Genomic DNA, 11,981 nt, shown 5'->3' with positions numbered 1-11,981 from the left:
CATCTACCAGGAAAACTGGGAGTCACCCTCGTCTTCCCTCTCCCTAACCCTTCATCCAATGCATCAGTAGATAAATCCTATTTGACCTCTTAATGACCCATGCATCCTGATCGTTTCTCTCTATTCCCATAACCACCGCCCTAACCAGGATTGGCTACATAGTTTGGGGGCCCAGTGCAAATGAAAAAGCAGGGTCACTTGTTCCAAATGGATCTTAAGACAATGTGGAGTGTTAAACCAGTTCCAGCCCCATTAAGTGCAGGGCCGTGTGTGATTACACATATGGCATGAAGCCAGTCCTGGCCCCAGCTCAGGCCTGGCCTCACTCTCATCTGGACTGGTACCTCTTTACTGGTCTCTCTCACTACTACTACTACTACTACTACTACTACTACTACTACTACTACTATTACTACTTCTGGTTCTTCTTTTAAGATTTTATTTATTTGTCAGGGAGAGAGAGAGAGAGCGCACAAGCAGGGGGAGTGGCAGGCAGAGGGAGAAGCAGATTTCCCGCTGAGCAAGAAGCCAGATTCGGGACTGACCTTGGGACCCTGGGATCATGACCCAAGAGGAAAGCATACGCTTAACCAACTGAGCCACCAGAGTGTCCCAGGTCTCTCTCACTTCAAACCTGCATACTTTCACTTCTTACTTGAGTGCACTTGCTACTTGAGTACAAATCTTCCCATGACCTTCAGAATAAAACCCCAGCTCCTTAGCATGATGCACAAGGACTTCCTCGATCACTGCCCTCCTCATTTCTCCAGAATCTTCTCTGTTGCTCCCTATCTCCCAGTCTTCGTTCACCTCTATCTACCTCTGTGACTCCATGCATTCTGTTTCCTTTGCCTAGAAGGTCCTTCTTCTTACTTCCTCCCAAAAGAATCCTGTTCATCACTCAAAACCCAACTCAGATATCCCCCTGTAAACTCTTTCCTGACCTCTTCTTTAGCAGTCTCATTCCTTTTCTCCAAGCCCCTGTTACACTGCAAAGTAAGGGTCGGCAAACATTTTCTTAAATGACCAGATGGTAACTATTTGAGATTGTGTTGGCCAAGAGGCAAAACTAAGGGATGTCACTATGTAGGTACTATATAACCATTTAAAAATGGAAAAAAACCTTCTTGGCTCATGGCCCATACAAAAACAGATGGGCAAGGGGTGGGGGTGCCTGGCAACTCTTGATCTGAGGGGTTGTTAGCTGATGCCCCGTGTTGGGTATAGAGCTTACTTTAAAAAACAAAACAAAACAAAACTGATGGCAGCCCCAGATTTGGTCCATAAGCCAAAGTTTGCTAACCCTTACTTTAGAGAATCAATTAAACATTTACATATTTACGTATCTTTTATTTACATATCTGTGTCCCCTGCTAGACTATATGCATATCTTCTTGTATCCCCAGTGTCTAGCTCAGAGTCCAGTGCATAGTAGGAATGAAACATGTGTTAGCTGAATGAAGAGATGAATGAATGAATGAATGAATGAATGAACAGACAAACAGTGGGCTGAGCCCCTGTGTGGAGTGAAGCCAGAATCCTGGATGCTTCTTTTCCCACCTTTCTTCATCTGGCTCCGTTTATCAGATGTGCTAGGGTACCACAAGGGACCCTGCCCACTACCCTCCTCCCCAGTATGAACCACCTCTGAGTCCCAGAGAGCAGAAAGGCAGTGCTCCCTCCTAACAAACTCAAGGCCGCTAGGGTGTCCAGAGCTATTCTTGAAACTTGGTTTTCCCCTAGAGAAGTGGCCCAGATATTCTGATGGTCTGTCTCCATGTCTGGACAATTCTTGGCAATGAACTTAGAGGTGTCCTGCTATGCAAAGAGGGGAAGGAAACAGAACTTATGTCTTTAGGAAGGAGTGAAACAGCTTTGGTGTAAGTAGCAGGGGATTTTCAACAGAGAGGCCCAGATTGCGCTAGCCAAAGCCAAGGGAGGTAAGGAAGGAAGTGGCTGAGGTTGGGTAACTGGGGAATTTCTTATTCATTCAGTCTAGTATAAGACCATGTCTTGAAGCCTGACTGCCCACCAGAAAAAACTGCCCTTCGAGTGAGTTGGACTTCTTTCCACTGGAGTGAGAATTGAAGGCAGGGAGACTCAGGTGAGTACTTTCTGTGGTGGGTGTCCTTCTACTTTCTCTGTCTCCTCATCTCCCAGGTGAGAAAAATAGAAAAACAAAACAAAACAGCTGAGGCCTGTGTGTGTGTAGCAGACAAGGGCAGGGGAAACTGTAGTAGCACCTTGAATATAGAGAGGGACTCCTGGGTGGTCTTAGGGGAAAGGAAAAAGATTAGAAAGTCAGAAGGTGTTAGGGTTACTGAGAATATCTGGATGGATATTGAAGAGACCTGGAGTTTGGTGTGGACAGATACAGAGAGATATTTAGATAAGAATTTGGGGAAATTAGAGAGAATCTTTGAGAATGGGAAAGGACTAAGAGAGCCTAAGGAGAAGGTTGGGAATCTCAGGAGGGTTGAGGATACAGAGGCCTGGCAATGGCTTAAGAGGCTGGTGAGTTTCCAAAACGGTTCAGGTGTCCAGCGGCCCATAGCTGTTCAAGAGCTCTAAGTCCAAAGCGAGGTGCTGACTCCTTCTTCCCCTTACTCCTTCCGCCTCTTTAGCCTCCATCATGCAGAACAACTCCGTCACCAGGTTCTCCTGCTACCATGCATCTGTACTGGGCTATCGTTATGTTGCAGTTAGTTGGGGGGTGGTGGTAGCTGTGACGGGCACCGTGGGCAACATGCTCACCCTGCTGGCCTTGGCCATCCAGCCCAAGCTCCGGACCCGCTTCAACCTGCTCATCGCCAACCTCACGGTGGCTGATTTGTTGTACTGCACCCTTCTCCAGCCCTTTTCTGTGGACACCTACCTCCACCTGCAGTGGCGCACTGGCGACACCTTCTGCAGGGTTTTTGGGTTTCTCCTCTTTGCATCCAATGCCGTCTCCATCCTCACCCTCTGCCTTATTGCCCTAGCACGCTACCTCCTTATTGCCCACCCTATGCTCTTTCCCCAAGTTTTCAGTGCCAAGGGGATGCTGCTAGCGCTGGTGAGCACCTGGGTAGTGGGCGTGGCCAGCTTTGCCCCTCTCTGGTCCATCTATACCTTGGTGCCTGTAGTCTGCACCTGCAGTTTTGACCGCATAAAAGGCCGGCCCTACACCACCATCCTCATGGGCATCTACTTCGTGCTGGGGCTCAGCAGTGTTGGCATCTTCTACTGCCTCATCCACCGCCAGGTGAAGCGAGCAGCACAGGCACTGGACCAGTACAAGCAGTCGAGTGTCCACTCCAGCCATGTGGCTGGGACGGAGGCTATACCCGGTCGTTTCCAGGAGCTGGACAGCAGGCTGGCATCAGAAAAGCCCAGTGAGGGGATTTCATCTGAGCCAGTCAGTTCCACCACCACTCAGACCGTGGAATGGGACTCATCAGAAGTGAGGAACCAGCACAGCAGGGAGGTAGCTAAGCAGATGGCAGAGAAAAGCCATCTAGAAGCACCAGCCAAGACCAGGCCAACTAAAAGAACCCAAAGAACTCAGGACTCTCCATCAGAATTTGGGAAGGTTACTCGGATGTGTTTTGCTGTGTTCCTCTGCTTTGCCCTGAGCTACATCCCCTTCTTGCTGCTCAACATCCTGGATGCCAAAGCTCACGCTCCTCCGGTCGTCCACATGCTCACTGCCAATCTCACCTGGCTCAATGGTTGCATCAATCCTGTGCTCTATGCAGCCATGAACCGTCAGTTCCGCCAAGCCTATGGCTCCCTCCTAAAACGAGGGCCCCAGAGCTTCCGTAGGCTCTGCTCCATTAGAACCTTGTCCCCAGTCACCAGAATCCAAGACTGACTGCTCCAGAACTAAAGTGGCCAACTGGTAGGGAGTGGATGAAAGTAAGACCTGTGGGCTTTTTCACAGACAGTTTTCCTCGCACCTGCAAACCAGGCTTCTCCATCCCTTGATGAATGAATGCTTCATCTCTAGGCTGCGCAAGGTGCATTATAATTAATAAATGAATTCTATTCTTTTAATGCTCAGTTGTGGTCTTTGAGGGGAATAGGCCAGGATTGGTTGCAGCTGGAACCTAATCGTTGAGAGTTAGGGGGGACTTAGGTCCCAGTAGGGTTAGGAAGCAGTAGGCCTAGGACACAGCCTTCAACAGAGGGATTTCCATGTATAAAACATGAGTTGGTTTAAGAGGACACATCCCTGTGTTTTTGTTTAACTTGCCAGAAATGGCCCCTGCCCCTAACTACTGCTGCCAGGACCCACCATCTCCATCCCTGCAAACAGGTTTATTCAGCTCAGAATAGTCTTGTAATCCAGCTTTGATAGCCACTCCAGTGAGTTGAGCCCCCTGGCCCTTGCCCTATCCAAAGAGAATGGTTGTGGAAGAGGACTCCTTGCTCTGTGGAAATGAACTGAGCTAAGCTGAAGCAATGGGCAGATAGGAAGGTGTCCCAGCTACCCTAGTAGTCACCGTGGTCAGAGCTAAATCAGCTGATGACCTGACCCCTCACTTCCCCAGACTTGCTCTTGCCATCCTGGGTTATGAGAACAGAACAGAGACTCTAGTTAAGAGAGTTCGGGGGTCCACCTGAGGGGAGACCATACCATGCCCTTCCTCGAGCATGACCTACATCCTGTCACCCCTGCCAGGCACACGTGTGAACTTAAAAGAGAGTACCTGTGGCCACTAGGTGACGCTGGTTCTCTGTGTTTCCTTTTTGGCGTCCCTGTTGAGGACCGAAAGTGTCAGAGGGACTGTGAGCCCACAAACCACCTCCCACCCAGCCAGCAACAGTGATGACCTGCATCTTCTCTCTTTTCCCCAAAGCTAAGGGCAGAAAGTAACGAATTAGACATTTCTTATTCATGAGATATTTATTGTCTATTTAGTTGCGGTGAGGGGGAGCAGGGTGGGCACTGTACAGGCACTGGAATATGACAGTCATGTTTACAGTGATGCTGCTCTGGCCACATGCTGTCCCCTCCCTCCTCCTGAGTCCATGGTTTGAGGGAAACAAAGTGAAGACCAGAGAGATTCAGATAAGGACTGAAACAACGAGAGTCAGGGTGGACAGATCAATGTCTTCACCTTCAACACACTTCCAAGCCCCAGGAATCCTGTATCCTAATCCAAAACATGTATTTCTGAGAGTTCTTCTTCCACAAAAATCACAACAGCCTAAACTGAGTCAAGCTCAGACTGCTGAGGCAGGGGTGCAGGCAGGAGGGGTGAACAGCAGGACCAATAAAGAACAATAGCTACAGTGTGTAGAGACAAGGGTTCCAGTCCAGGCTTTCCAGTGATTAGCTCTGTGAATCTGAGCAGCATCCTGGACCATCTGGGCCTCAGGTTTTATCTTGTGTATAAAGTTCGGGGTGGGAAATCATCTTACCCTGTGCCCAGTACTGTCCGAAACCCTGCAAATATATCATTTCATGTAATTCTTATAAAATTTACCATGAAGTATTTATTATAATCTCATTCTTACCAATGAAAATAATGGAAGCACAAAGAGGTTAAGCAATTTGTCCAAAGCAGAAGAACTATAAAGTGGTATGACCATGATTTGAGGGTGGTAGAGTCGCACTTCAGCCCACATGTCTAACCACTATAGGACAGGAATCAAGTTAACAGATAATCCCTTCAAAGTCCTTCCTGCTCAGCCCTTCTTACATTCTGAAAGTTGACAATTCTCTGAAGGGCTGTAAAAGGGTTCACTTTTTATGTTCCTTGAAGGCAATTCAAAAGTTTTGGCAAGTAGAAAGAAGCAGCAATAGAGATTGAAGTCAGACCTAAGGAGGGACTTCCCAAGTATCGGTCGCTGGGAAAAATGACTCACGGGACACAGGAGGAAACTCTGGAGCCTGAGACCAGAGGGGCCAGTTCTTAGCAAGAAAACAACCCTCTCCCCACTCACCCTCCACGGCCCACGCAAACACACCTGCCTCTAATTTTGATTAAAACAAAAAAAAAAAAAAAAAAAAACCTAGGATAAAGGGGCGGAAGAAAAAGCAAGGTTCTCTCTCAGTCTTTCTCTCTCCAGTGGGTGTGCATGGCATGGCGCGTCTGTGTCCACGCACGAGGTCCCTCACGGTGTGGCGCTCACGCGTATCTCGGGGAAGTGTCTGTATTTGGGGGCCCTTGTGAGTGTGAGTCTGTCTCTTTGTCTCTTTATCTCTGTCAGTCTCCAGCGCAAGCCCCGAGCTCTATCGCTGACTTTCTGACGCTATCTCTCACAGCTTCTCTTTGTCTCTCTCCATCTGTCCGTCTCTCCAGTAGGCTGTCTTCATCTCTTGTACCTCTGTTATCGCCTTTTTTCTCCTAAACTCCACTCTCCCTCCTCCCTTCCCACCCCGCTCTCCCCGCACCTCCTCCCCAGTCCCCCGCCCCTGGCCGTTCTTGCTCGCTCGCACGCTCTCTCTCTTTCGCTGTCTCTCACAGGCAGATTTATGGTCAGCCCAGGGCTTCTCATTGGCCAAACGCTGACAGGCCTTGATTTAACGCCTCCTCTCATTGGCTGAGCTTGACAGGCCGATTTACGAGTCACTCTACCATTGGCCAAACAGCCTTGGCCCTGATTTATGGCTCAGTGGCTGCGGGAAAGGGGGGGGCGCAGCTGGGGAAGGAGGATGCCCCTCCCCTCACCACCCCTTCCTTCTTAGTCTCCCCTGCTTTCTCCTCTTTCTCGCCCTCCCCTCAAGGAACCGCACTCACTGTACCTGTTCCTCCAGTCCCCTCCTCCCTTCTCTTTCAACCCTGGGAGGAGAATTGGGGTAGGGGTGGGGGGAAATCCGAAGTCGAGGATGGGAACTGGAGGTGTAAACATGGGCAGGGGAGATCTGAGGGGGTAGGGGTAGGGTGCCAGTGGAGTAGGGAGAGAAGATTGAAGATGGTGAGAGAATGAACTGAAGAGCAAAGGGGAAACTGAGGGGATCAAAGGGGTGATAGTAAAAAAGGAAGGCTGAAGAGAAAAGGGAGACTGAGGGACAGGAAGAAGGGAATCTGAGAAGAAAGGAGAGACTGAAAAGACAGGACACATTTGAAGGGGCAAATGGGCTGAAGGTTGGGAGGCGGCGGGAATCCGGGAACTGGGAGACTTCTTTTCAAACCTCACTATCCAGACAGAGTAAGGGACTGAAATTTCCCTTCAGATAATGGCTTTGAAGAGGAGGAGGTTTAGAGGAACAAAAGAGCAATAGAGAAGTGAGAGAGAGAGGGGCAGGGAAGGAGAACTGGAAAGTAATGGCGAAGGAAAGGGGGAGAAGGATGGAGAACTAGAGAAGACAGAACTAAAGCGGGTTCGGGGGTGGGGGGCTATAGTGAGAAAAGACTAATCTCTAGAGGAACTACTGAGTGAAATAATGCCCTCCTCCTCTCTAAGAAGACCCATAGGCGCCCGCATGGGGACAAGTCTGGCGCTCTACCCCCCACCCCAACCCCCACCCCTGGGATGCTGGGATGTTCTACTTCAAGGCTGCAGTGGGCTCCCTTATCCCTACACCTCACTCCTCCCCCTTGCCCACCTCCCCTGTTAAATTTATGAGTTCAGGGCAGGCCTTCAGGAATTAGGAATATTTATGCTTCTTTGAGAGTGAGATTTGGAAGGTGATAAATAAGGGACCATAGTGGGGGGGGTGCAGCTGGGGGCTCCTATTTTTAGTGTGGCCACTTTCCCAAGACCCCCCCCCCCCCCACACACACACCAGTTCCCTCTCATCCTGAGCCAGAGTAGGGAGCACTGAGGGAGGTGGGGAATGGGTTTCAGATATCAGGAAGGGGGTTTGACTACCCTGGAGAGCCCCTCAGAGGACTGCAGATCTTTGCAACAGAAAGTATTGAAGGCAGATGGGGGAGGAACTTTCAGAGTATCCTGGCATTCTTATAGCCCCTGGAGTGCAGTTACAGCATTTCTGCAGAAGATGGAGAGAAATGGGGAGAAGCCAGTTTTCCCTCTGCCCCCCTAAGGTCAGTTGCTGAGAAATAGGGGAAAGGAGCCAGGAAATTCAAAGGCAGGTTTCTCTGGCATGTCACCTCCCTCAAAGAGAGAGGAAGATTTGAAATCCCCCACCCCCCACAGACCACAACCTGGGTCCCTGGGAAAGGAGGCTAGGAATGTGGGGCTCAGGGCATCTCCTAGGAGTCTCAGCCTCCACCCCCACTGCTGGCTGCGAATTAAAAACAGCCAGTAGTTCTTGATACTCCCAGCCCTGGGCCTCCAGGAAATGAGGGAGGGAGAGGATCTATCCTGTGATCCACATGCCTTCTCCAGCCCTAAACTCCCAGAACCATGTGTTTGTGACCCCCACCTCAGTCAGAGGGTTTGTTCTGGGCTTGGCTAGGTAGTGAACAAAGATAGGAGTCAGTGGGATGGCGGGGGTGGGGGGCTGTCTAAAGAGAACAGAGAGAGCTGGAGAAGAGCTGCCCCCCTCCCCACACACTGTGCAATCCATTCACTATGGCTTTAGCAAGGATGGCCACAGTGTATGCATGCAAGTACACACACTGGACTCTGCTGCCTGGAGTGGGAGAAGGGAGGGAGAGAAGGGTCTAGACTGGCCCTTTAAGAGCCACTTAGGGTCAGAAAGCCTGGGCTACAGAGAGGGGAAGGAGCTGATGTCAGAAGACGGATGGGCAGCAAGATGGGGATTGATGCTAATGGGGGAGTTAAAGCTAAGTACCCAGACACTCAGAGGGCAGAACTGCAGATCTGTCTTCCTTATGCTCACCCCCCCACACACCGAACCAAGGCTGTAAATCTGTCTTCTCAATTGGGGGAAGGGGGAGCGAGGAAAAACGAGATGCTCTCTTTTCCCTTTTCCTGTTTTTTTCCTTAACCTGCGCCATCCCCACCCCAATTCCTTTGTCCTCTCCCAACCCATGACCCTTTTCCCCTAAGATTTCCAATTTTTGACTTTTCCATCAGGAATTGAGGTAATAGTTTCAGTTTGTAGAAGGAAACCACAAGAAGGTCTCCTTTACCAAATACTGGATGGGAATGGGTTGGTGGGATTGTGGTGTGAAGCCAATAGGCTGGAAGCTCCCATTTGCCTCAGTTTCTCTTCCTTCCACCCTCTTTTCACTTAGAGGTAACTCCAGCAGCCTCCTCCCAGGACAGTAAAGGTAGGAAGTAGGATGCTGGGTACCAGGAGCTGGAATGAGTGTGAGAGCTTCAAAGTTGGGTTTGTGGAGCCCTCTGACACACCGAGATGCTAGAGGGGCTAGTGGGCCTTCAAGGGCAGCTAGGGAAGCTGCAGGAGCTATCCGCAGAAAGATATACGGTTTGGTTTCTCGGAAACTCCTGGATCATACTGTTCCTTCTCCTTGACCACATACCCCGCCTGCTGAGTAGAGACAATTTCGGGCCAATAGTCTATTTATTGTAAAGGCAGGGTCCAGCTGCTCCTCATACCTCTCAGGAGGCAGTTGGGGATCTCAGGGACGAAGGCCTTCTCAGTAGCATTGGAACTAGCAACCCTTGGGGAATTCTGTGTCTTCCTTAGGTTCAAGTAAGTCTTTCAGGACCCATAATGACATTTCTCTCTCTCTACTGGCAGTCAGGGCCTATTCTGGACAAGTCCTTTTATATTAAAGGAATCCTCTCTTTGTCTCATCTGTTGCCATGCAAAACCTGAACTCCTTGCTAGTCCTGGAAACAACTGCTGCCTGATTGCTCCCGGGTTTCCCAGTCCTCCTCAGTATCCGTAAGAGAAAGACCCTCTCTTCCCTCTTCCCAGGTTTTCGTTCAGAGGCCTAAAATCACCTCAAGGCCATTCTCTCTGTTTCTTAAGTCTTCAGGGACCAGAGAGAGAACAAGGCCGGGGTGAGAAGAGTTGGGGTTTGTGAGCCAGAGCCATTAGAACCCAGGCTCCCAGCCTCCCAGCATCTGGCCAAGCACTCCCTCCCATCCCAAGGAGGTCAGCCATTGCCCTCAGCCCTGGTCTCTGGCTGCTTCTCTGTCCTGATGATAAATCCTGTCTTTGTCTCCCCCTCCAACCCTGGGCCCCAGGCGCTGGGGGTCAGAGGCTGGGGGAGGGGTCAGCGTGGAGGGAGGAGAGACACAAGGAAAGTGGGAGGAGAAGATGGACAGGAGCAGCTGGTGAGCAGGCACTGAGGGTGGGCAGCGAGGGGATGGGGCCTCTTCTCTTGATTCTACAGATCCTGACTGCACATTCCAGCAGGCCAGCATTACGAGTAAGCAAGTCAGGATTCTTACGATGTAGAAGTACCTTGGGAATGACCCCCCGGGAAATCAGAAATAATGGGAGGTGGGGGTTGGTGTGGGGTGGTGCTTCAAGGAAGGAATGAGAATATTGTGAGAATCAAACTTATCCCCACCAGACCCATACACAATGTGCTGTGCATGCACACACGGAGACAGACAGACAGACACACATGCATGCATACATCTAAGATTTATGGCCCATCAGCATGAGGGAGCCCAGGAGAGCCAGCCTGCCCCCTGGGCTGGCCATCCCCAGCTGCCTCCTCTTGCTGTGACTTTCCCATCTCCATCTTTCCATTATTTTCTGTTCCCAGGTTTGCTGTTCTTTCTTGTGTCAGCTTCTCTACTCTCCCAGTTCATTAGGCTGGCTTTTCTGCTAACTCCCAATCTCTGCTTCTTTGTCTCTCAGTCACTTTTTCTCTCTCACTCCGCTTCTATCTTACTCCCCCCTCTCCTATTTCCTTGAACTCTCCACCTATCCTGCCTCTGCTGCTCTTCAGACCAACAATTCCCCGGTACCTCAACTGCCACCCCAGAGCCTCAGAGAGATGAGAAGGAGAAAAGAGGCTCTGAACGAGGTCCTACTTCGGTGGCAGGTCTTGGACCATACTGTGTTACGTTATGGGATGGAAGGGGGTACAGGGAAGCCAGATGACCAGCAGAGAAGCTCAACTAAGGGAGAAAAGATGAAAGAATGGAAGACAGAAAAGATACAGAAGAGCAAACACTAAGGAGAGGAGGGTAAGAACTAAGGGTTCCCTTTAAGTGTATTTTGGGTCAGTCTGAATGGGAGGAGCTGAGGGGCATCTCCTGAGTCATAGCGAGACACAGAACCAGCAACAGGATCTGCAGACCCAGCCAGAGAAACTAAGATGTGATGTCCACCAGGCAGCCACGGTTCTGGGCTCTCTTGCCTACGTGAGGTCTCACAGACCTCTTTCTTCTCTGCAGACAGTCTTAGAGTGCTGGTTCCGTCCCCACTTGCCTCCTCCTCCCCTAACACCTCCCCTAGCCACCAATGCAAATGACATCAGCTCTGGCTGCCACTGTCCTCAGCCTTGCTGATGTACTCTCCCATGGGTGAAAGAGAGGCCAGTCACCTCTGTTCCACCCATTCATTCTCCAGCCCAGGAGCTGGGGCTTATACATGCCGGCACCCCCAGGTGGAGTAGGGGGGGGCCTGTACCAGGAAGCCATCTGCAGGACACAGTGGAAAAAAAAGGGGGGGGGGGCCTGGGCACCAGGAGGAGGGAGAGGAGCTGGAGGGGGGCACTTGAGGAAGAGGGGCTGCAGCACTAAATCACTCTGTGGGGGGCTCTCTCTGCCTGAGCTCAGTGGGGTGGGTAAAGGATAGACATTTGGGGAGGGGGAAAGAAGAATGGGGAATCGCCACATCTGGCAGGCAGGTGTCTGGCACTGTTCAGGCTCCAGTCACTTTCCCAGCCAAAGGGGAAGAAGGGGGAGAGGGGAGGAGGGGGCTTCCCAGGGTCCTCTGGGGAGAAGGGAAAAGCTTACAGAGACCCAGAGGCCCAGAATCAGACAGAGACCAATGGAGGGAGATAATCAGACCCTGCTCCCCAGTCTCTGCTTTAGTCAGTGCTGGAGAAGGGTTTGCTCATAGTTGTGAAAGAAAATTGCTGGCCAAAGGTCTGGATAGGACAGGCCACCAGAGTTGCATTCCTCGTGGGAAACAGAGAAGACAGGAAAAGTTCAAACCAGGCAGGCTGGGGAAACAAATTCAGAGA

General features: G+C 50.7%; 1 protein-coding gene across 1 annotated transcript; it reads left to right on the top strand.

Moving 5' to 3' along the window:
• Nucleotides 1-1,990: 1,990 nt before the first annotated feature.
• Nucleotides 1,991-4,035, top strand: GPR84 (G protein-coupled receptor 84). The gene is made up of 2 exons (XM_032348476.1): nt 1,991-2,104; nt 2,625-4,035. The coding sequence occupies exon 2, from the start codon at nt 2,633-2,635 to the stop codon at nt 3,851-3,853; it is 1,221 nt and encodes a 406-aa protein (XP_032204367.1). The 5' UTR covers nt 1,991-2,104; nt 2,625-2,632; the 3' UTR covers nt 3,854-4,035.
• Nucleotides 4,036-11,981: the final 7,946 nt, after the last annotated feature.

The sequence above is a fragment of the Mustela erminea genome, chromosome 6 (genome assembly GCF_009829155.1).
Source record: "Mustela erminea isolate mMusErm1 chromosome 6, mMusErm1.Pri, whole genome shotgun sequence".
Taxonomy (NCBI): domain Eukaryota; kingdom Metazoa; phylum Chordata; class Mammalia; order Carnivora; family Mustelidae; genus Mustela; species Mustela erminea.
This window is presented reverse-complemented; position numbering and strand designations above follow the sequence as displayed.